Below are 24,842 nucleotides of genomic sequence, written 5' to 3'. Positions count from 1 at the left end.
ACGAGTCATCAACATGTCCCTTCTCTGGGTCTCTCCTCTCATGGACACTAAAGCCTGCTAAAACAAGCGGGACCTTCAAATGAGTGCATTACACTTCAGCCAACACCACTAAAGATACTTAAACAACTAAGTGCTGTACACAACTATTTCTAATCGGGTGGGGTGGAGTGTATACAGACAAAGCTCCCCTGCATTACTGGACAAACACCAGAGTGGAGAATCCAAACAGACGCAGCTGGAGAGCTTCAGAACCAGATCAGGGTCTGGAGCAGCCTAGGGTTCAGAGAGCAGTCACCAGCCCAATCGGAACAGCTACAGTTTCCACATGCAGAAGTATGGAAACAAGCGGCTAACAGCAACTGGGTTTGTGTGTACAGAGTTGTGACATTCCTTTGCTCCGAGATCTCGGTTTTGTGGTGTGTCTAGGCCTGCACACAAACACACACACACACACAAAAAACCAACAACACACACTTCATGTAGATACATCATCCTGTCTGCGACAACCCATGAAATGACAATTTTCAAAGCTGTCACCTTTGTCGGAAATTACCACATCTAGTCTTAACAAATGCACATAAAAAGCAAACATTACATCCACGTAACAAGTATTGGGGCTGTTGCCAAATCAATAAGCTCACCCATACACTCGGCCACAAAAAGCAATAAGAATAAGCAAGCTCGTCCATCAGGCCTATCATTTTTGTACAAATATTGTGATTTATGATCCAGCAAAGCTCATGAACCGTTGCCCAGAACGATACACAGTTGCCAGAGCTCTGAGCTTTTCTCAGATTGTTAGGAGGGTTCAGTATTGATGCTGGGTGCTATTTTAAATAGCTAATCAGTCTTAGAGTGGCTGTACTATACTAGCATGAAACACACACATGCTCATGCACACACAAACCCAACCAGCCACACACGCTCATGCACATGGATGCACATGGACGGACACACACACACACACACACACACACACACACACACACACACACACACACACACACACACACACACGATTGGGTCTACTCAAAGCTAGAGAAACATTACATTAACATTCACAGTAACAAATGCAGCTAAGTATATTTTGAATTCAACACAAAAATCATTTCCTGTGATTTGAGATGCATTGTGGGATGTGTATTCTTTAGAAGATGAATAATTTTTTCATTTTGACAGTGAAGAGTTTATGTAAAATGAATTAATGTTTGTCAAAGTACTACTAAATACTAATGAATTACTAAATACTGATGAATATTAACCTACATGACAAGTCAGTTTTTTTGTTCTGACTGCATTACACTAAACAGGACTGTAGTCTGTACTCTGGGCCTTCTGTCAGAGCTGCCCAATGCACCGTTTCACCCACAGAGGAGACTCTGGGTCATTATAACTCAAAACAACTAGATTTCTGAGAGACATAAAATAGAAATATTTCATTTGTGCCATCAATGGTTAATTTTCTCAGACAGCATAGACATTATGGAGTAGCTAAAGACAACAATCTGCATTTAGCTTTTCATAAGAAAATAGCAGCTGACGGGTGGCCATAAGTAGACCAACAGGCTGCCCATGAAGCCAGATACATCCTCATGTCTGTTCTGGGTTCAGTTTAGGAGTTCAGTTTAAAGCTGACCAAGCTGAAAATGAGGTTACCATAACTGGTCTAGGATCAGCGGTTGGGGCACTAGCATTTCAATTAACACCCGCTGCGTGCATCACTGCGTCATTAACGCGGCCAGCAGACTCACTGGGTGGTGAGAATATTCCAGGCCGCCGATTCTCACTTCTTCCTTCTCCCTCCTGATGTCAGTGGCTCGCTGCTAATGAGCCACACTGGAGGCGCGAGAGCAGCAGGTCTGGACAGGTTCCAGGCCCAGGCCACGCTGCGCAAGCGCAGTGTCTCTGCTCAAACACAGGGCCACGTGACCAACGGTCAGCCGTGCTACAGAGGCAGATGCGCAGAAACGTCTGGGAGGAAACAGCCCGTTTGATAAGTGTGCGCATGTGTGTAATGTTTGCCGTGCAGTTAAAAGAGTCGATCTATGAGTCGTGAGAGGCAAGCCTGCGTCTGGCCACCTGCCCTGCTCTCTTTACAGATGCAATAAGTAGATAACCAGACCTGTTATGTAACACAGGCAACATTTTAATTAACATCTCCTGGGTATGGAATGTTACATGGTAGTAAGAAGTAAAGGGCTTTATTTGGCAGGTGTTACTGTTCAGTGCTTGCTGTATGGGCAAAGGACCATGGCCCTGATAGTGGGTGGGTGGCAAAACCAGAGTAGAACAGGACTTTGGATGCAAGCATGAGTTACAGGCACCAAATCAATCTCTCTCTCGCACGCACACATAGTGTGGGTGGTAACTTACCAAAACAGGATAAAGTGTTTTGTAAAAATTATTCCATGTCAAATTATGTAATGAGAGCACATTTGAATGCTACCAATTCTCACATACATCCTCCACATGAGATTTGTATTTCTTTATTTTGAGGGGCTGGGGGTGGATGTTACACTCTTTGTCATCGCAGTACAAAGTACTGGAGCCTACACGACTATCTCACTGGGAATGTGACTGAAGTCACAAACACATGTGCTTCACATACCATTGTCACCATGCTTCAACTCTCAAGGACTACACTAGGTAAAGATCCATCTAAAAATCTCCCCGGTAAACTCCCCTGCATCACAGGCCGGACTGAGAAACACGCCTCCATCGGAGATTTGTGGAAGGTCTTCAACTGAGCCATTCGAGAGAGCGCAACAAGGGCATCTAAAGACACCGAAACACAGCAGACATTAATTCAGAACTAGAACACAATGCCATCTCCACGGCCTGGGGTCAAGCGCAAAGCTAACGCTGCCTTTTTCAGCAGGAACGCAATAAAACCCGAGGGACCTCGATGTACTGTCTCCGGCTCCAATTAATGTCGAGGACTTGACTGGAGTTTGTTCTGGCAGGAGGCTTCCACAGGACGAGGGAGCTGCAGTCGCCGGCAGGTAGTGGTAATGCAGGCATGAGAACAGCTGAAGGAGCCATGTGTCAGGGCTGATGTTAGAGCTCCAGGCAGGAGACGGAAATTTAGAGCTCCAAGTTCAAGGAAATTTTAGAACAAACCTGCATCTGGGCATGGGTGAAAAGAAATACTTTCATGTGGATGATGGTTGGGGTGTGTGTGTGTGTGAGAAAAGAAGACATAGGGGGAAGGAGTACCTAGGCAGTGATGGCCTTCATCACGTCCGTCCACGCAGTCCGAGATGCCATCACAGACCTTGCTCAAGTGAATACACACATCTGTTCCTCGACACTCAAATTCATTAGGAGGGCATTGGGACACCTGACTTTGGTGACCTGCAACACACAAACAAACAAATATAAAACATGAAAGTACTTTCCAAAGGATTTGAAATACATTCCAGGGACTGTTTATGTCCAGTGTTAATTGTGTGGACTGCAAATTGTGCGAGACCCTTTCTCATTTGCTGATGTGTGTCAGCTGCCCTGAACTGATCTAGAACTAGATTACAGTGCATCAGTGAATGGGATGTGAAGCAGCTGTTAACATTTCAGTTTCCTCTTTTGAAACAACAGACTGACCGGCTCAAAGCTTGTCCCTGACTACAAATGCCACTGGGGCGTTCTGCCACTCAGACAACATGCTTTCGTGTCCTGAACTAGCAAATGCCCCAAATACCACTTTTCCTAATAAAAACGATATGACTAAAAATCCCCCCAGCCTGAATATCAGATCTGTAATTTGATTTATCTGACAACCTTAAAATGTATTAACTTTAAAAATCACCAAATTATTTCAATTGTTCTAAATCTTTCAGCATCTTGCAAGAAGTTATTTGGTGGATAAACACAGTAACTAAGGTTCCAGACCAGCAGAAAAAAAAGACTCCTGATCATAAGCCAAAAACTCCTTTTGGTTGACTTTTGCTTGGCCATGTCAGAATTCACTTACTGTCAACATTTGTGCAACTTGGCCACCAGGTCCCTGAAATCACAGCAGAACCTAATGCCCCCATCAGTGGGGGGAACACAAACCAGTGTGACCTCTGCATGTGCTAACCACCTATAGCATTCCCAGAACTGACAACCCACTAAGTCAACAAGCCACAAGTAAAATGGAGTGGGGTTGACAAAGACCTACATATGAACGGAACCCTCTCCGTAACGTGCCAAATCTGATGATTGCAAGCAAATGTGGTTGTGATCTAAGTTACAGCTTCTACTCACCCAACCTCTCAACCCTTCCTTCAAAGAAAAAACATGTCAAGGAAAACAGGTTCTCTGTCTCTTTCTCTCTGTGTCTCTCTCTCTCTCTCTCTGTCTGTTTGTGTGTCTCTCTCACTCTCTCTCTCGCTCTGTGCGTCTCTCTCTCTCGCTCTCTCTGTCTGTCTGTGCGTGTCTCTCTCTCTCTCTCTCTCTGTCTCTGTGCCTGTCTCTCTCTGTCTCTGTGCCTGTCTCTCTCGCTCTCTCTCTCTCTGTTTGTGTGTCTCTCACTCTGTGTCTCTCTTGCTCTGTGCGTCTCTCTCTCGCTCTCTCTCTCTGTGCGTGTCTCTCTCTCTCTGTCTCTGTGCCTGTCTCTCTCTGTCTCTGTGCCTGTCTCTCTCTGTCTGTTTGTGTGTCTCTCTCACTCTGTGTCTCTCTCGCTCTGTGCGTCTCTCTCTCTCGCTCTCTCTCTCTCTGTGCCTGTCTCTCTCTCTCTCTCTGTCTCTGTGCCTGTCTCTCTCTGTCTCTGTGCCTGTCTCTCTCTCTCTCTCTCTCTGTCTGTTTGTGTGTCTCTCTCGCTCTGTGTCTCTCTCGCTTTGTGCGTCTCTCTCTCGCTCTCTCTCTCTCTGTACGTCTATCTCTGTGCCTGTCTTTGCGTGTCTGTCTCTGTGCCTGTCTTTGCGTGCCTGTCTCTGTGCCTGTCTTTGCGTGCCTGTCTCTGTGCCTGTCTTTGCGTGCCTGTCTCTGTGCCTGTCTTTGCGTGCCTGTCTCTGTGCCTGTCTTTGCGTGCCTGTCTCTGTGCCTGTCTTTGCGTGCCTGTCTCTCTCTCTGTGCCTGTCTCTCTCTCTGTGCCTGTCTCTCTCTCTGTGCCTGTCTCTCTCTCTGTGCCTGTCTCTCTCTCTGTGCCTGTCTCTCTCTCTGTGCATCTATCTCTGTCTCTGTGCCTGTCTCTCTCTCTGTGCGTCTATCTCTCTCTCTGTGCGCGTCTCTCTCTGTGCGCGTCTCTCTCTCTCTGTGTCTCTGTGCGCCTCTCTCTCTGTGCGCCTCTCTCTCTCTCTGTGTCTCTGTGCCCATCTCTCTCTCTGTGCCCGTCTCTCTGTCTGTGCCCGCCTCTCTGTCTCTCTGTGTGCGTGCCCCTCTCTCTCTCTCTCTGTGCGTGCCCCTCTCTCTCTCTCTCTGTGCGTGCCCCTCTCTCTCTCTCTCTGTGCGTGCCCCTCTCTCTCTCTCTGTGCGTGCCCCTCTCTCTCTCTCTGTGCGTGCCCCTCTCTCTCTCTCTGTGCGTGCCCCTCTCTCTCTCTCTGTGCGTGCCCCTCTCTCTCTCTCTGTGCGTGCCCCTCTCTCTCTCTCTGTGCGTGCCCCTCTCTCTCTCTCTGTGCGTGCCCCTCTCTCTCTCTCTGTGCGTGCCCCTCTCTCTCTCTCTGTGCGTGCCTCTCTCTCTCTCTGTGCGTGCCCCTCTCTCTCTCTCTGTGCGTGCCCCTCTCTCTCTCTCTGTGCGTGCCCCTCTCTCTCTCTCTGTGCGTGCCCCTCTCTCTCTCTCTGTGCGTGCCCCTCTCTCTCTCTCTCTGTGCGTGCCCCTCTCTCTCTCTCTGTGCGTGCCCCTCTCTCTCTCTCTGTGCGTGCCCCTCTCTCTCTCTCTGTGCGTGCCTCTCTCTCTCTCTGTGCGTGCCTCTCTCTCTCTCTGTGCGTGCCTCTCTCTCGCTCTGTGCCTCTCTCGCTCTGTGCCTCTCTCGCTCTGTGCCTCTCTCTCTCACAATAACAGCTGCTAACCTATTTAAGAAAAACGCAAGAAAGGGGTGAAGGAAGCATCTGCACAGGAAGAACAGGCTGTAGGGTACGAGGGGCGCGTGTGCGTGTGCTGTAGGGGTCTGCAGGTTTAAGTTCAGCAGGGTCTTAGACCTGGGAGCCTTTTAGCATGCAGTAGAGCTTGTCCTACAACAGGGCTCGAGCTCTTTAGCTTCAGGAACGTTTGAGTGTGAGACACAGAATGGGGTAACTGATGTTTTTGAGCTTTCACAGCTCAATACAAATCTGGAGACATTTCTTTAAGGTGACCAAATACAGTTTTGATTTCAGATAACCGGTTACATCATATTACTTGACAATTCCACATGCTCTACTGTAAACAGCCTTGGACGTTGTTGCAGCAAGGAAAATGGATCTTGAAGTGGGTAAAATGATGTCAGGACCCTGGGCTGCATTCATGCTCAAGTGCTTTCCCCTCTTAGAACAGGCAGCTGAGCCAACGGAGCCAAGCCTCTTTGCTTAATTGAGGGAGGACTCCATCTCAGACCAGTAGTCCAGACCATACCTGACTATAGTGCAGACTAAACTGGACTATCCAGAATATACTATACTATAATGATACAATACCTGATTATACAGCATCTAACTAGCTTTACTTAGGGATGTGCACATGGAGATACTTATATACAGAGAGTGCATGGACAATATCTGAACCGCCTCTAGCCATAGCATATACGTTTTATTTAAGCATTTACAATAGCATATGTAACCTCAGGGAACAAGTACAAACGCAGAGTTTATATAGGAGGGAAGCATATACAACTTCAAGTTACAGAGGCATTGTTCTTAATGGCACCCAGACATAATTTGCGTTCTCCTTGTGCAGAGTGGAGGAATTTGTATGCAGGACCAATTCTCCGAGTGTAGTATGGTTTCCCTTCCCCACCTCTGTGGAGTTGGGGGTCTGTCTGTCACTACTGGCAGAGAGACAGGGAAATCACAGACCAGATCCAATATGCACAACAACCCCCCCCACCCCCCACCCCCCGCTGAACATTGTCGGACTTCTGCGGCTAGAGAGTCTCAGACTGCAAGAGAATAAGCAGTGTCAGAGAAATAAGAGAAATTAAAAAAACAACTAGAGAACCAATGCAAAAGCAGAACAAATCTGCAGGGCAAAGTACAATATTGCAAACCAGGTAGAAAGTGTGTGGTGAGTGAGTGACTGAGTGAGAGAGACCAAGTAAAAAAGAACGGAGGGCAGTTGCCCCTGATCCAGCAGACGGGAGGAGGAAGTCGTTGGCTGTGTGTTAACAGCAGCAAACTCACACCACCACTGAGTGCTTCCTTCCTGAGCCTTTACAAACACCTTCACTTACACACACACACCAGCAAAAGGACAGAGTGGAAGGGAGAGAGAAGGGAGAGACTGCATATTTGTTCACATGCAAACACAATCCTTTCTTTTAATTGCCATTCTATAACGTAGGACATTGGTTGTGTGTCTCTGGGCCCTTCCCTCGGACTAGGCTGTAACCACAGGGAAAAACACAAGAATAAGAAACACAGGATGTGCATTTAAAAAAAATAAATAAAAAGGGGGGAGATTCAACACACTGCAATAACTCAAAATAACAGTGAGGGAGCACCCTCTATAATAACTAAGTAAGGCAATCCTTCATTTAACAAAACATTAGAAGGATTTAGGATCAAGCAGATTAGTGGGTTTGAAGCCAAAACGTAACGTGAGCTTCTACGCTGCCGCTTGTTTAGGTCTCAACCAGGTCCTGAACGATCAGCACTGTGCGCCTGGACAGGCGGCCACGGCCAAGTTAATTCACAGGCAAGCATACTCGTGGATTCGGAATTCGAGTCCATTTGAAACTCGCAACCATTCAGGTTGAGGTAGGTCACCGAGACAAAGACTAAAAGTGGAGGAACGACGTGAGCAGAGAGGGTCACGAGGGGAAATGTTTCCCCGAGACTTATTACCAATCAAAAAGGAGCCAATTGCGTTCCAGTGATGTACTGAGCGATCGGCTGACACTGGTGGTGGGGCTGATGACGTGGTCAATTTCTGTTTTGCGTCATTCCTGTTTGTAGGAGTACAAGCAGGCTGGGCACTGACCGTGGTTTCTCACCATCAGAGTTTGCCTGGAGAGTCTGGACTGAGGAAGGGCAGAGCCTGCTCTGGGAAGCAGAAAGGAACTGGCTGGGAGATTAGGGGCAGCATGACTACACCGGGGCCAAAATGATCAGACCAAGCATCTGACCCATAGAGGAGAAGAGAGTGAGTCTGACTGCAAGAGTGTGAATCATGAGCGGTTGTGTATCCCTGCACACCCTGGGCTTCAAATGCTTCTCCCCCACAACAACAGTTATATAATGACTTTCCTTTTGGCTTCCCTGATGAGCTTTTGTGAATGCATGTGTTTCAGGGTCCTCCTATCTATCCCCCACTCACGCATTAGTTCCACTCCACTGTGGGGTGCTCTAACCTGCAGAATGAGGATGACTCACACCACAGTGGTGAGCACAGCCATATGCAAAACAGCCTCTAAATGATCTGATCTAGCTCCACCCACAAGCAGCTGCATGGTCCCTCTGCCTATATGTACCCTGCTGACTTTGAGCAGTCTAACAAATGTTGGTGATTACATGGGAATTAACCCACTGCCCTCAGACCAACCTGTAATCTACCGGAAGGCAACATCAAAAGAAAATGATGAATGCAAGATGGGAGTTACCGCTGGAGACTAGTTTTAATGCACTGGAAGCAGTTGTGCTGAAGACATCCCAAAGAAAACAAAGAATGATTTCCCAGTGCAACATTCTCCCAGTGGATCACCTTCATGATAAGCGACAAACACCAACCCTAACCGATTTCAAGAATCTGATGAGGGTGCTAACCTCGAGTGACAAGCCAGACAGTAGAGCGGATCCCTGTAATAGGCATAAACCATTAGATAAACCATAGAACAATAAACCATTAGATAAAACAATAAACCAAAGACAGTTGCACTTTTATTTATACAATAGTAGCAACAGTAGCTGAACTAAGCAACTGAGGGGGAAAATTAAGTTAGTCCACAGCACCACAGCCCTACTGATCTCATCAGAGACTCATGAATAGGTTTATCCTGAGTTGACGCGTTGAAAACAAAAACAGTTTAAGAAAATAATAGTTGTTTTTTTTTTACATTTACTGAATGGCGCTGAGTGCTTTTGCTGTTAATAAACGTTCAGTGTCTATGGCTTTGTTTAAAAGTAAATGCCTGTTTAATTTTTATAAAATCACTGTAATTTACAGCAACACCCAACTAATATGTAGATGGCGCTAACATCATGTGTGTAATGTGTCATCAAGATCATGTTTGGCACATTGACATCATCTGTCCTTTGTGTCTGCTGCCTATATTGGCAAAAATAAACAAAAAACAAAAAACCCAGATGACAAATCCAGTCGGCCTAACAATACACTGCTTGTCTAATAAAGGTGTTCCAATATTGAGTCACCAGCAATACACACTATAATAGCTACCACACCTCAAACCATAACGATTAAATGAATCAGGTCGTACCTATAGGGAGAGAAAAGTATATTTCAGCGGTTATTTTGTGGAAAACACTCAATTCTCCAGAGGAATCTTTGAGCAATATCAGACTAGCACCATCATTAAGAGCATTTATAAAAGCAAGTCACCCAAAAGATGAGGCTGTACTGCTCACCGAATATTACAATAATAAAGTATCAATATTTAATTTAATATCTACCTTCTAACTGCCAACCAGAAAAGGGTCCCCACAAATCAACAATAATAGCACACGATGAGGAAAAGCACCAACAGGGAAATGTTACTTTTAAAAGGAAAAATGTCAATGTTGCACGTAGCTTTGTCAAGCAGAATAAGAGAGGCAGCTCACGGACCTGAGGTAAGAGTGAGTGACAGAGGTAGAGAGGTGACGGCAGGGAGTGGGGGAGTAGCGCCCGGGTACCGTGGGAAAGGGCGAGTTGGTGAGACACGATACAGCAGAGAGTGCTGCTCCCTGCACGCACCCTGAATCCTGATTGGTGTAATGTCTTATGCCACCAAGGCCTGAACATGTACTTCAGGCTCAGAGTCCAGTACTTTCAAAAAATTTCAAATAAGCGATCAAATACCTGGCTAAGTGTATACTTACATGCAAATATATTCCAAACTTCTTGAACTCCCTGTTGAAGGAGATTATGTAGGGGCTGACAGGGCACAGGGACAACAGCAGAGGAGCTCGTGTTTGTTTGTGTGTGTGTTTCACCAATGTCATATCTTCAGATCTCAATTCAAACATCTGCTTACAGTCTCAAACCACAGATCATCACAACGCCATTTAGTACTGTGCGTCTGTCTCTGTGTGTGTGTGTGTGCACATGCATGCACGTGCATGTTCTTCAACCAGAGATTGCCAGTCCAGTAAGGCCAGATTCATTGTGAATCTCAGCAAAGTGCATCAACTACACTGTCTTGGCCTGTCTGTAAGCCTGCGGTACGTGAACTGTACAAACATTCCTGTGACCTACGTCTCTCAAGCCGCTGTTAGCCAGGCATGGCTCACACAAGTGTAAATGGCTCCAGGATAATCAGTCATTTTAACTGCCTCCTCCCTCAGCCAGCCTTTCAGTCGAAGTGCATCTGAATGCAAAGAGAGGTCATTTGCATACACTCGAATGCATGTGGCCCAAGCTTTGCCATGTTTTCACTCCGAGCAGATTTAGTAGCTGCTGCCTGAAGGATATAATGGACACGATCATACATTGCTGGTGAACTGTGAGAAAAGCAGTCAGACCCATATGGGTTGGGTTTTAGTGGGTGTTGCCTGGTCTTCATTAATGAAATCCTTGTCTAAATGGTATACAGGCTTTTTATCCAAGAAAATCCAAGGAAACCTGGCTGTGTCAGAGCCAACCAGTACTTAACACTATGCAGAAAGGACAAAGGCCAAGATTATGATCTAAAACATGTGCCTAAAGCTACACGCAAGTGTGCAAGAGATTTTTTCTTTTGGGGGAAGGGGGTGGCAGGGAGTTCACAGGCCACAGCTGGATACAGTGGGGGCCCCGAGACCCTTAGCACACTTTTCCCAGGTTTTAAATGCTGCTGACGCTACCAGTTAAAGCGGCTCCCCGAGACCCCTAAGACACAGCCAAGTGAGACAGCCAAATCAGCCCAGTTACTGCAAACATGCTCACTGCTCTTTGTGGGGGGGGCTGACCTTGTGTTGACATACTAGGTGGGCCTTTCTGATCAAGAGTCAGAGGCTTGGGTGGAGACCGTCTCAGAGCCGACACGGTGCTGCTGGGTTGGAGCCAGGCTATTTACAACCTTAGCATTTTTGTATGTGAGGATGTCTTTGCAGTGGGCCAACAATCTAAACGTACAAGCACCCAGACACATAAAGGAAGTTAATTAGAGGGTTCATAAAGCCTTGTTTACAGTGTGTCTCAGAAGATTCATGCAGCCCATCTATTCTGGAGGTAAATACTTAAGTCAAGCATGACACAAATCTAGGTTGCTTTAAGAGGAAGGAAGACAATGAAAAAAGTAAGACAGAGGTGTGTCAGCAAGAGTAGAAGACTGAATTATTATTTTAAACTCTATGAAACTGTCCAGTTCCCTCTTCAACTAACCAGTAGAGCTAGCCTACAGTTTAAAAACATTATGGGTTAGATAAATCTGGACAGGCCCTGGGTTTTTTACCTGATTTAAGGTAGGGTGGGATGATAATTGCAGCTTAGATAAGGCATCTATGAACAGCCATGCAATTAAAACCCATGGCAGAATAATACAGGCAGGTGAGGCTCACCAAGGTTCCTAATGGCTGTTCCTTACTCAGAAAGGCCAGCATACACATGCACAGCATGAGAAACCTATAAATACTCAATTTCTATAGAACTCCTTTTTTTTCTTGGCTTCATTGCTCAGCGAGCGAACAAGAGAGAGAGAAACCCTCCCCATTTCAATTCTCTGGACTGAGCACCCTTTCTCTAATGATATATTGACCTACTTAAAGATATAAACAACAGCCTTGTAGGGCTGAAGGAGTGGCCAACCCTCTTGAAATCCAATTTACACCGAGAGAGAAAGAAAGAAATCACATGGCATGATGGTACGGCTGGTTAATAATTAACTTTAACTTGTAAGACCAAGGAGAGGGATCAAACCAATAAACCCTCTTCAGTTTTTCTTGCTACTGCCACTTTTAAAAAATCCATGTGAGAGGTGCAGGTTCATTACTGCTTCTAATTCTAGCAATTTCTTTCAACATTTAACAGAACAAAGCATTAATAAAATATCTGCACAATTTTGCAGGACATAAACTGATACTAAAAAGGAGAAACTGATACTGCTAAACTGATTATGCTTTGTCAGTACTAGCAAACATTCTATTAAACAGCAGGACCTAACTAGGATTTTTAGGTTCTGTCTTGTTATTACTGTAAAGATCAAAACCAGTAATGGTTTTGCACACCTGTGGCATTCTGATATATCCAGCTAACACTATTGCAGGTAGCACCTAGTCAGTGTCATGAATAAGAATATTGTGTTTGAGCTTAAAATGTGCATTAGATGTGCCATTAATGCTCACTTAAATGAACTCCTTTTCAATGAAGAGAGCTGGCATAGTCTTGCCCTTTAATTCTGAGTCAGGGAAAGTGGTGGAAACAAAAAGGATGGGCAAGCTAATGAGTGTAATTGGGAAGAACAGATCTAGATAGAAATTAAGGAGGCAGAGCCCTGGACTGATGAAAAGGCCTATTGTGTGTGTGTGGAAACTGTGTTAAAAAGCATGGCAGTGGCATTAGAGCCTGCCTCTGATGGCCATGGGGCAGGTTAGAGAGCAAGGCTTCACTTCAGGGAGCCTCACTCTTTTGATCCCTCAGAGGCCAGCAAGGAGACATTAAATAATACTGGGTGAATGAGAGGTTCATTTAGTCCTTCATGAAACATATAATATACACTAAAATATTGGCATTTCTTATCCAAGGGTCGACATAAGGACAGGGCAAGAAATATGGGTTACGTTTTGTGTTTCTTTAAGAAAATCACTCCAAAAATGGAAATTCAGTTCAGTAACTAAAGGAAAAACAGGTCAAACAAAGTGCAAACTGCAACCCACAAAGTACTTGCCAACTCACAACAAAATGCCTCTCATATGATGATACTTTGCTGTATTGAAATCATACATACACACGAGCACAGACTGATGTGGAAAGGAAGTCTGTCCTCGGTGTTCTGCAGTTGTTTTTATTTGGTGGCGAGAGTGCTTCTGTTTGGGCTCAAGTTTCTGATACAGGAAAGAGAGGCTACTCTAGCACCTTACACAATAATAATGAATCACTCTCCCACAGTTGATGCAGGTCCACCCACAACAGCTATGACTTCTACCATACAGTTAGGAGCCTGGCATAAGAACAATCATTGTTTGGCCACGCCACTGGTAAAGATGCCAAAAATGCTTTACCAATAAAGACGCTTTACACAATGTACAACCTGGAAAGCCAGAATGAATAAAACCATAAAATCACTGCCACACCTCAGTATGGACAGTCTTTGAGATCTCACGGCATTCACGCATGTGCGCGCAGGCACGCAACAATAGGACGATGTGACTAATTCTCTCCTAAACAATGCCAGTTGAACGCTTCACTCAATGAGTTAGATAACTAGTCTATAGATGAGCTTGGGCTGCTTTGTAGAAAGGAGACCATGGTACTATACCAATCATCTAGACCGGCTGGGTGGTCTACTCACAGATTTCAGATGCCTCGTCGGAGCCATCGGGGCAGTCCTTCTCTCCATCGCAGCGCCAACCTTTAGAGATGCACGTCACCTGGTCTTTACACACAAACTGCTTGGGGCTGCAGGTCTTTGGAGCTGAAACAGATCACACAGCACATCATGAGGTACAGTCGTGTGAATAAAAACCATCTCTGTTAAACCTAACAGGTTCTTAGGAACTAATTCATACTCATAGTTCTTGCTCTTTCCTTTTGGAGATATTCCAGACTTTTCAACACTTTTTTTCCCCAGATTTCCCTTCATACTTCCCAGCTATTCTGTTTGGTTTTCGTTCTGTTTATGTAGGTCATTAGTTAGTGCCATAGAGAAGGAGAAGATGAAGTGGGACATGCATTATCGACACACCATTAGAACACAGGAAAAAAAGAAAAGAAAAAAAAAGAGATTTATAGACAATTTTCCCCCTCACAGCAGATATAAAACCTTTTTTTTGGAATATGTAGTCCTTTAATGCCACACTTTTCCCAAGGCATTAGATTAATTCTGATACTTTTCCAGGTCTGTAAATTGCCTAGGTTTTTTTAGCCCCTTGGGTGTCATAATGCAAGAGTCACCAATAATCTGGAATTTTCCCCCCAAATATTTTTGGGATGCTTAGGGAAACTATTATGTCAGTCAAGCCCCTACTCAAACAACTGAAACATCTGAACCTGTATTGCAAATGGAATGAATCAGTTACAAGAAGAACAGATACGTTTTGCCTACAGGCAGTGTATGGCTTAACACTCTGCCTACTAATGGGTGCAGGATATGTAACACAGGAACGCAAGCAGGTCAGCTCAATTTCAAAAAGCGTTTTATACCCAAACGGAGCTGGAAGACTTTCAAAAAGCTGATTCCAAAAACATTAACCCACTTGCCCCCGGTACAGGAGCTGAGGTGTCCCCCTGGTACAGGCGCTAAGGTGTCCCCTCAGTTCCAACACCCAAAGAACATTTAATGGTGCAAAATGCTCCTGTCTTCCATGTGTCTCTATACTGAAGACACCAGCACTGGGTTAGCACTGCATGGGCCTTCGGTAAAGAAACACCAACAATAAGTAGGCATTGCACCTTTTCTTTCTCTCTCTCACACACACACAAACTGTACATATGAATAAATGAGGCAGAGAGAGAGCGCAAAATGTATTTGGATGTATATGCACACTTCTCTGTCTTGTGCTATGGGGACAAAGTGCCACAGGCTAAAATGGATGAGGACATTACTGCTCAAGAAGAACTGTCACAGTCCTGAGACTATCTGCCTGTATTCTAGGCAGATGAAGCTTGTTAAAGTGCCTGAAGAACATGCTCGTTTGGCATAGGAATAAGGAACTCAATTTAGAAAAACAAACATTTTGCATTGTGTCCATTTTTAAATAAATGTAATAATCAAAAAGGCTTTTCTCTTGTACAAGCTGATTTGTTCTTCAAAGCCTCTTCAGCTACAGGAGAGGGCTTAAACTGGAAGCAAGTAGAAAGTGAACATAAATCTTTACAAGTCCTGAAACAGCATAGAGAACGGGAGAGGGTGTGTGGTGAAGCAGGAGTTGGCCATAACTGGCAATGTTAATTGAGCAAAAAACACAACACCACCACCACCACACACACACACACACACACACACACAGTCTGTGCCTCTCACACATACACAGCAAGTATTATGGGACGGAGAGCTAAGCGCAGTTGGAGAAGGAGCCACCCACACAGCCAGACACTATGCCGCTGCTGTCCACTCTGGGTCACACAGAACCCTGTTTCACCAGTCTTATCACCTGTAGTTTACCACCCCCATACCAAACGAGGACTTATGTCAGCGTTGTAGAATGCGTGAATTAGGGTTTAAGTTGCTAGTGTTCAGAGCAGATTTATTGCCCAACATGTGCATTTCAGGCGTGCTTTCCTAAGTTACAAGATAGTTTGAACTTTACGTTAATCTTTTGACGTTTTGAACAAACGTCTATAGCCAATACTATTAACACTGATTTTAAGAAAGATATCCACTTAGATACCAGTGAAACGTTCCATTTTCTAAATTAATCGGGAAAGTCTAAAACGTTTGAGTTCAAGGGAAAACTGTGTTTGTGTGTTTTATATGTTTATGCAATCGCATATTTCACCGATAGGCAAATGTATAGTCGGCTTTTTCGCAGTTATGCATTTACCAGCAAGGAGAATGGCATGGTCATAAACGGGAAAGCCATAAATGATTAAATATAGCAGCGTGATTTAGTAGGGGAAGTCGTCAGTCGCACACGCACACTGTCTGAGTTGCCTATGCCACAACAGCGCACGAAATGTGACGAATGTTTCAGGTATTTGAGATGCATGCGAGCGATGTAACCTAATTTTAGATTTTATCATATAGCTAGGCTGCTTAACTGAAATTTAACAAAGATCAGCCGAAGGTGCAATTGGTATGCTTTTGTACGAGAGGGGACCCGAACCTGACTCCGCCTTAAACGGCCGAATGCGAGCTTTTGCTACTTTGCTGACACTAGGCTGATTCGCGTTGTTGCGGTACAACCGATTACTGCACAAAAATAAAAGTTAAAATAAAACACCACTGTATTTCTCGTCATTCCACATCTCGATCGCACAGCGGAGACGATTCGGTCCTAACTGGCGGCTGGTAGCGAGCTGGGAGCGCGGGTGGCAGTTTTATTCACGAACTTTTGCAGGCTAAATCAAATTCAGATCCCGCGACGTTGTTTTCCGAAGCCAGGACAGCGGGAAAATTTTTTCCAAAGGTGCAAAATCAACAGGGACACTTAATCTCCCCGGCGCGACCCAGACGCGGGGGGGGGGGGGGGGCGGGGGGGCAGACTGAAGAAGGGCTTTATTCGTCCCGTTGGGACTGCAACTCGCAGCAAACATCGGGAGCATTTCAATAGCGGCGAGCTGGCGGCAGCCCCGCGCTGCCGAGACACCTCAACATCCCACAGCACGAACTCGGAATGCCACAGTCCTGCGATTAAAAAAACAAAGACAAAAACAAAAAAACCACAAACAACCTCCCTCCTCAGCTGAGAGTATTCTACCCCATTCGAAGTTATAGTCGTGGGCTTCTAGTTGCGAAAATTGATTAAAGCGAAAGAAAAAACGTCTAGCATATATACGAGCTTAATATAAATAAGTGCCATCTCTAGACATGCCAACGAGTCATATTAATGTCTTAATTTATGGGCCATATCTCCAGAATGTTGCCCGAAGTGTTGGGACGACTGCCATCTGAATGAGGCCAGTTTCTAATTAAACAAATTCTCAGAAAATAGGGCAAAACCCACTCATCAGTTACTCTCCTCAAGACAGAAAAACACATCCACCAGGGCTAATCTGACCGATATTAAGATGTAACATAAGTTATTCTTCAGTACTGACACCATTTTGCAAATACACAAAACAAACACTAATTCCCACTCAGACTTACTTTAAGTCTATATAATCATTAGACTAAGATAAGTAAAATAGTCACAATAATCAGGGGTCTAAAATGAGTCTTAATCACTTATAATTGTTTTCCTCCTTGAGCAGAGTGCAGAGAGGGTATTAAATAGGAGTTCAGCAACTCTGGACCAGAGACTCTCAGCGCAGGAAAAGTATAAACCTTGGGCAGGGTCTGTAGAAATTTGCCACAATATTTGTTTAAGGCATACCTGAGCGTCAGGAGCCACTTCACACATCTGCTAGGAGTGGGTCAGGGAAGCAGACGCTGGAAATATCAGGGGTTGTGGCAGACAAAGCTAGCGCTTTAACGCTAAAGCTAGCGCTTTCAAGAGTGCTGCTTTGACTGGAGCGTCTAGACTACACAACACAACCAAAAAGTGGTTTTGCAATTCTGGAAGTCATCTGGCAGTTCTACCATTGCTGATTTCCCCCCTCATAATTAAAATAACAGTAAAAACATGTTATAAAATAATCATGAACTGACTTGAATTAAGAGACTCCCAGGTGAATGACAATAAGATTCAACACTGTTGTGTAGTATAATGACATGAACTGCACAGTCTGTTTTGCTCCCATGCAAGGATTAAGCATACCAATACTAAACTTAGTCACTAATAACAATGTAGTCCAAAATCAGACTTGGTCTACATCTAGGAAACATTGCATCTGAAATACCCTACAATGGAATAACACAACAGGGGGGATTTTTACTCAGACAAAAAAATATGTTTATTCAAAGAAAAGTAAGCTCAAAGGAGCAGTTGCAGGACAGTTTAGCAAACGACATGAACGTGAGATCAGAGAGGAAATAATGGGGGCAAGAAGTTATTCACAGCAACACAGGTTCATCTCATGAGCAAGCCCCACGAAACTCCGTCTCTGACATGCCTCTCCTCACTGGTTGCAGAAAGAAAGCTGGGGGAGTGGACATGGCTAGGCCAGCTGGGACCAGTGTGACCCACTTTCGGAATCCAACCCCCAACCACCCCACGTTGCTACAAATCAACTCCAGACCTCCACTGCACATTCCAGCACCTCCTAATTGATTTCATCTGCAGCTTGGTTGTCTTGGAGGAGACACGCTCATAAAGTGGAGCTCTGGGCTTTCTCGAGCCTTTGTACCCTACTGTGGAATTTGAGCGGAAAACTGATCCAAGCTCTTGTTTAGACCAGCCTGTATATTAATATGGCTCCCAAGCCCACAGGCACAGCAAGAAACATGCTGTAAGTTCTAGAACCATCTACCAAGCTTACTGCATACCATCTCAGCCCTTAGTAAAGACCAAGGAATGGTCTTGGGCTCCAAGTTCCAGGCCTTGATGCTTGTGTGGATTTAACTGCTCCACAGCAGCAGTAGTTGGAAGGGAGAGAGGTGCAGAGCTGAAGCCATATCTCATCTAGAAGGCCTCTTCCTCTCCTGACCTCCCCTGCCCATCTGTCACGCTAGCGTGTCACCCGACAACCACCAGACAAAACTCGGTTGTAATTATGCAGCTCAAACCGATGTTCAAACCGATCTCTCTGCATCCCTCTCAAAGTCATTCCAAAGGAGAAATTTGCCTCTGAAAGCAACAACAGAGTGTAAGACAGAGAGAGAGAGAGAGAAAGAAGTGTGTAATCAGCCAGGGCTGTAGTACTTGTGGTAAAAGGGGCAGACTGCAGTAAAATAAAGGTATGAACAAGAGTCAAGAAAAAGTGGACCATTTATAAAGCTTTGTTTCAGCATTACAAATACATCAGTGACAGCGATGGAAACACCAGTGAAAATGATCACATGCAAAAAGATTAAGTAAGAACTGTTACATGAGCAGAGTTTCTCCTGGAAAGTGTGCAGTTTTATCTTGTTGTTTCATTGTCCACGTTAACAAGGAAATACATGCAGATGACCAGTGAGGCAAGAAAGAGTGTATAAGGGTACAGCAGTGTACAAACATATGGGAATGCTTTATGGCGGGCGGGGGGTTGGTTTCAGAGCAGCATCAAATGGTTTGCTGCTTATGCACAATGTGGTGGACCCTTTCTGGGTCCAAACTCCAACTGTCATTATCCAAACAAATGAGCTTTCAAACAAACACGAGCTGTTAGAGGCAAGCTGACACAATGGCCCAGGCATGACGAGGAGGGCTGTCATCAGCTGACCCGACCCCTGCGGGTGACCCGACACTGCAAACAAAACCAGGGGAGATGCGTTTACTGTTGTGCAGGTCTGTCTAGGAGGGAGGATGTATTTATTCTCTTAATGTCCTCTTGTATTTTCCAGTTGGATTGTTTTCATGATGGGCCTTCTATTTGCATATGTGAAACTACATAAACTATGCATGCAACAGCAACGTTCTACATACATTTGCACATGAACAGATTACTGAGAATGGGCTTATGGCAAGATGTAATGATTTTGAAAACAGCACTGTAATGGATTCCAGCAGGGCAGGTCTGAGTATCACAAAGAACTTGGGAGTTGCTGTGCTTTGCAAAGGCAGCAATCTTAAAACAGTTTAGTACTATCCAGCATTTTTAAACTCAAATGGAGCATCCACAAAAGCACGCATCTGCCCTTTAACCTTACGTGGCTTCTCAAAGCACAGATGTCTGCATGGTTAGGACCTGTGTTGGGTGACCACCATGACGTGTGTCAGCTGTCACCAAGGTCAAAGGCAGACCAATGCGCTACTGAGCAGGGGGGTCTCGTTTTCTCTTCACTGAGTGTATAAATCAGCTAAACTGCAATCACTGACTACACCTTCCACTTCTGACAGCGTTTGCTCTGCAGGGCATAATGCTGACTAATCCCTTGATTAGCTTTAATCAAGATCTGTTTGGAGGCTACCAAACTCTATAATATGCTATGCAGGCAGGATTGCTATCATGCAGTCTGAAACATTAAAAAAGAACCAGCTTTGCCACTCTTGCATTTGTTTCAGCTAGAAAAGAATCTTGGAGAGAGTTTGCAAATTGTTTATTAGCACACAACATTACAAATTTTCTGCTCCAGAGATTCACTGTCAAGGTGTTCAAAACAACAGTGAGCTATAGATTTTGCCAGAGCTGAATATGTTACAGCAGTAGCTGTGGGGGGTGTGGGCAAGGTTTTATGCAGTCCCCCAAAACCACAATACTAACAATTATCCAATTCATGCCTTTATGGTGTCAATTAACAAAATGGCACTGAACTTCAGCTGTCCGTAAGTCTCAAAATCATCTAGGCATACACACCCATCTTGGAGAGCAGTTTATTTGGTGATCCTCCAGTGTTGTTTCTCTGCTGTTTAGATTTTCTATCATTGCCCTTTAAAAAACAGCTGGACTTATGCAATGAGACTATTTAGTTTTCACCACAATATATTTCCTTATAGCCAATCTGAATGTCTGTTCTTACTACTCTAATTCAAATGCCCATAATCCTCCAATAATTCTTATTTATAGAGGTATAATCTTATGGTTTGTGAAGAGAGAAATGAACATGCTGCTCACAAATCGACTCCTCAAAGAAGGGTAACCAGGGCACAGCTGCTTGCTCTCCTACCCTGGCCATCTTTTTGGCCTGAAATGACAGTTTAACAAGGGCAACCTGAATACAAGCCAGCCATGCAAGTCATCAAAGCATGATGAAGGGTTACAGGACAACCAGGGCCACTCCATCACTAGTGGGACCCAGTACTCATGATATCAAACATGTTAGCAGAGATTAAACTCCACTGTGTGAGAAACAAACAGAGTGAGGGAGTGTGTGTGGGGGGGGCGTGGGTGTGAGAGAGAGAAAGCTGCACTAAAGTCACAAAAACTCACTATAGTCTAGGATGCAGACCAAACATGGCAAATGGCTGCAACTTTAAAAAAAAATCAAGCTTTGTCATCCATGTAAAAGGGGAAGAGTGAAGTTTATAGTACTGACAAAACTTTTATAACAATTAAAAACAAAAAAAAAACAAAAGCAGAGTTTAACAGAGAACCAGTCTGTTCAGATGATTAGAAGAGGCCTACGTGACTGCTGTTATAAGCACATCAACTACACCCACCTTCCTCTGTTCAAAACCACACAGCAATCTGCTGCCCCCAGGTCTTGGCTCTAAATAGTAAACACTAATACTGCAAGCAAAAAACACCAGTTACAACACCACTCTGCCTACTACCATCAACAAATATCCTTTCATCACAGGTGTTCCCACCCTCGCAAACTGAAGAGCTGTGCCATAAGACTCGCACCCCTTTACAATAATCCGCTACCTCCGCTCTGACGCCAGCCTACTGGCTCACCCAGAGAAAGAACTAATGAAAACTGTAATCTTAAAGAAGTAGAAGCTAAGATGTTGCGTCAAGAAAAACCAACACACATATACACGTCTATGAAAAAGTAACAAGGCACTGACAGTATTAAAAAAAGAACTCTGCACCCCCCTATTAAAAAAAGAACTGAAGAACAGAAAGACACTGCTATAAATAGCTGATACAGACATATCAGTATGGATGCTGATACTGTTATTTCAGACCCATTTACATTTAAAGAAATTATTTAGTATTTTAAGCAAATATTGGGTGGCTGAAAGAAATGTGGCTGCACATAAAGGATATAGCAAATAGTTTTGCAGCAGTTTGCCTCAGGTTTAATTAGTGGTTTAGCAGTTTTGCTGACCCATCTGGAATGAGGACTTATTAAATCATTGTTATCATATGAATCATCATCATCATCCTCATCATCATCAAATCAGCACTAAATATCAGCCAAACGTTAACAGCAAACGGATACCAGTATGAGAATATAAGACAATTAAAGTTGCATGCCAGTATTATATGGAGCTCGTGGAGCAAGAAAGTGACTCATTGTAAGCAAGTAACCAACAACAAAAACAATTATAGTACTGTGAATACTTAGAGCATTTCAAGGAAAACTTGAACAGAAACGTAATATTACAGAATGCATTTCATAAAAGATTCCTAGAATTATCCCAGATTGTCAACAAACTCTAAGAAATACTGTGTTCCCCACATGAATTAGTCTACCACACCATATCTACACACTAGCCCAGAGTTCTCCATCACTCTCTGGGTAAAGATGCAGAGAAAAAAAAAAGATGCATTATACTGGCTCCTAACAAAACATTTCCTTATCACCTATTGCTGCATGTTGGCTATGACAAACTCTTTATAAATCATTGTTATCTGAGTTGTGGAAGATTTTGTCCATTTGTGGTTAAAGTGTCATTGAGGAGGCAGACCTGTGGTTTGACCTCCTGTTCCACTTGTCAGAATGAGGAGTTTCAGCCTTGTTGCTCTATCTACAACTGGGATAAAGAACTGGACAGCAAGTGTTGCAGCAAGAGAATAAGTATGCCCAAACACCCTTGTTATTACTGTCTTAACAGTAAAATACTTTTTGGAAACTGGGCTGACCACGAGGCAGAACACGGTCAGGAAGAATCAGCTTTTAGTATCAACATGTCTAATCTAACAAATAAAATACAGCAGAGTACCATGGATTACAGCACAGGTTTGCCTCTACTGCAATCTCTTTTGTAGAGAAGAAGCCACCTGTTGGGTTTTGTGAGATTAGACCGAGTATGTCCAGGGCATAGCTTCAGAACAGCTTCCATGTGATCTCTCGTTCCACAATTCATTTCAGTCTCTCTCAAGCAAGCCCCTCCTTCACCCCCCCCCCCCCCCCCGCTTGCCCGTCCTGATGCCCAAATGACGGTAAATACTAATGCGTACACTTGACCCCTGGTGGGTGTCATGTCGCAACACAGGAGTTTTAACTGTGATGCAACATCTCCCCACATATAGCACTTAAGTTCTACTAACTCCAAGCATCAACAGCTAAGCAGGACAAGGTGTCTCCCCTCAAAAAGCACTGCAACCTATAAAATTGCACAGTGTCACTTAAGTGTCCCAAAAGGTGAAAGCAGTCATTCATCACAATGTTAAACTAAGACTAAACTAAGATTATTGAAGGTAAAGTTCATAGTTGTTTGGAAAGCTAGGGTGAGGCTGACTCTATACCGGTGCTGTAGGAGGGTTGTTCAGAGCAGAAAGCGCTCAGGCCGTCTTCTACCCAGATGCCCCAGAGGGCGGCAAGTGAAGTGGGCATACTTGGGCACTGAGTTGACCCTCTCCTAACAGAAACAGGGCCAGAGGCCAGAATAAAACTGGGCTCTTTACAGTTCACAAAACTCTTTCATATACTTTTGGTTCATGTGACAGCAATGTATCACTATTCATAAAGCTTCATAAACGAAGAGCATAATCACAGTGTTCCTGTTCACTGTAGCATCCTGATAGCCCGGTTTATATAGTCATTCCAAGCCAGCCTACGCTGATAATGGTGTTTATTTCCATTCTATTTAAAACGGCCTTTGACCCCTATGGAACTAGGTCCTGTTCAGACAAGAAATTGGTGAAGGTACAGGAAGTCTTGGAGCCTCCTTTCAATTGCTCAGAGTTGGGTTTAGGCCTCCAGCCAACTTTAAAGGACTAACAGACCCTTCTTGAATTATTTAACCACACCACAGCTCTTGGTAGGAGCTTGTCTCTTTATCTTTAGTAAGAAACAAAGATTGAATAACAAGCAGTGTAGATGAGAGCATCCTGGTTAAATATGTATAGGCAGTAAACACAAATCCCATTACTTTGTCTGAAATGTACATTTACTCAAAGCTGAGACCAACATGTGAAGGATGCCTGAAAAAAAAAAAGATCTAAATAAAACAAAGTTAGTAAACAAATAAAAAGTGGAGTAATATGAGCCAAACAGACATGGCATTTTACTTTTGAGGACTTCAAGAAGTACTGAACGCTGAATCTTATTACAATTTATAAAACCATCAGTATTTTGATATTATACTGGAATGTTTCAGAAAACAATAAAGGTATATCATTTCAAACACATGGGCATTTGTAGGCTAGTATTCTAAACTTAAGGAGGAAAAAAGCATGAAGCATAATTTATATAGACAATGCAAAGCTACATTCAGGGTGTTTCATCAGAGGGGTCTACTGGAGCTCACTTTCCTCCAGCTGAGCCCCAGCAGCAGAGCCCCTGCAACGCCTTCTTGTGTCTTCTGCTCTAAAATATTAATGTGAGCCAAACAGATGCGTCATTTTACTTTTGAAAACTACAGTACATAAATGGGTCATAGTTCTTTACCAGTTCACTGCAAACCTTAACTGGAATATATATTTTTATTGTTCTGGGTTCAGTGAAAATCATGGGGCACAAACGGTTTTAGACAACCAACATAGGCTACATATCAAAATCTGTATTGCTGAATTCCACATAGTGTAACGACCTGGAACCAGGTTTTAAGGGCCTTCAGTTTGACTCAACTGCTCACAAAAGTTTCCCTTTGTCAAAATAGTGGATTCGGAAGAATCATCCTTTGGAAATATGTGGTCCTGTTCTGGTAATGTGTGTATTACGCAACAAATGACATTTTCAAGAAAACATTCAGCTTGCACAATGGTGATGGCCAAAGGATGTGGCAAAACACTGTCGGGCTGCTCGAAGCATGTCCATAATAAGAGAATTAAACTATGGTTAAATGCAAGGCTGTGATTCGAGTAGGCCCCAGCTGATACTATAAATCTGTAACACTTGTTAGGTTTAATCGATAAAATAAATGAT

The 24,842-nt window shown here is 44.0% G+C and overlaps 1 protein-coding gene across 4 annotated transcripts in view; it reads right to left on the bottom strand.

The window, feature by feature from the left end:
- The window catches only part of LOC113581389 (low density lipoprotein receptor-related protein 1Ab), a 90,611-nt gene that overhangs the window by 64,639 nt on the left and 1,130 nt on the right, over positions 1–24,842 (bottom strand). For all 4 annotated transcript variants that reach the window (XM_035521171.2, XM_035521174.2, XM_035521172.2 and 1 more), the window contains 2 exons: positions 13,755–13,877; positions 3,217–3,354 (listed from right to left, as the gene is read on the bottom strand). In XM_035521171.2, the coding sequence (XP_035377064.1) occupies positions 3,217–3,354; positions 13,755–13,877 (261 nt within the window). The remainder of the gene's footprint in view (positions 1–3,216; positions 3,355–13,754; positions 13,878–24,842) is intronic.

The sequence above is a fragment of the Electrophorus electricus genome, unplaced genomic scaffold, assembly GCF_041902795.1.
Source record: "Electrophorus electricus isolate QZ-2024a unplaced genomic scaffold, ASM4190279v1 Scaffold90, whole genome shotgun sequence".
In the NCBI taxonomy this organism is placed as follows: Eukaryota; Metazoa; Chordata; class Actinopteri; order Gymnotiformes; family Gymnotidae; genus Electrophorus; species Electrophorus electricus.
This window is presented reverse-complemented; position numbering and strand designations above follow the sequence as displayed.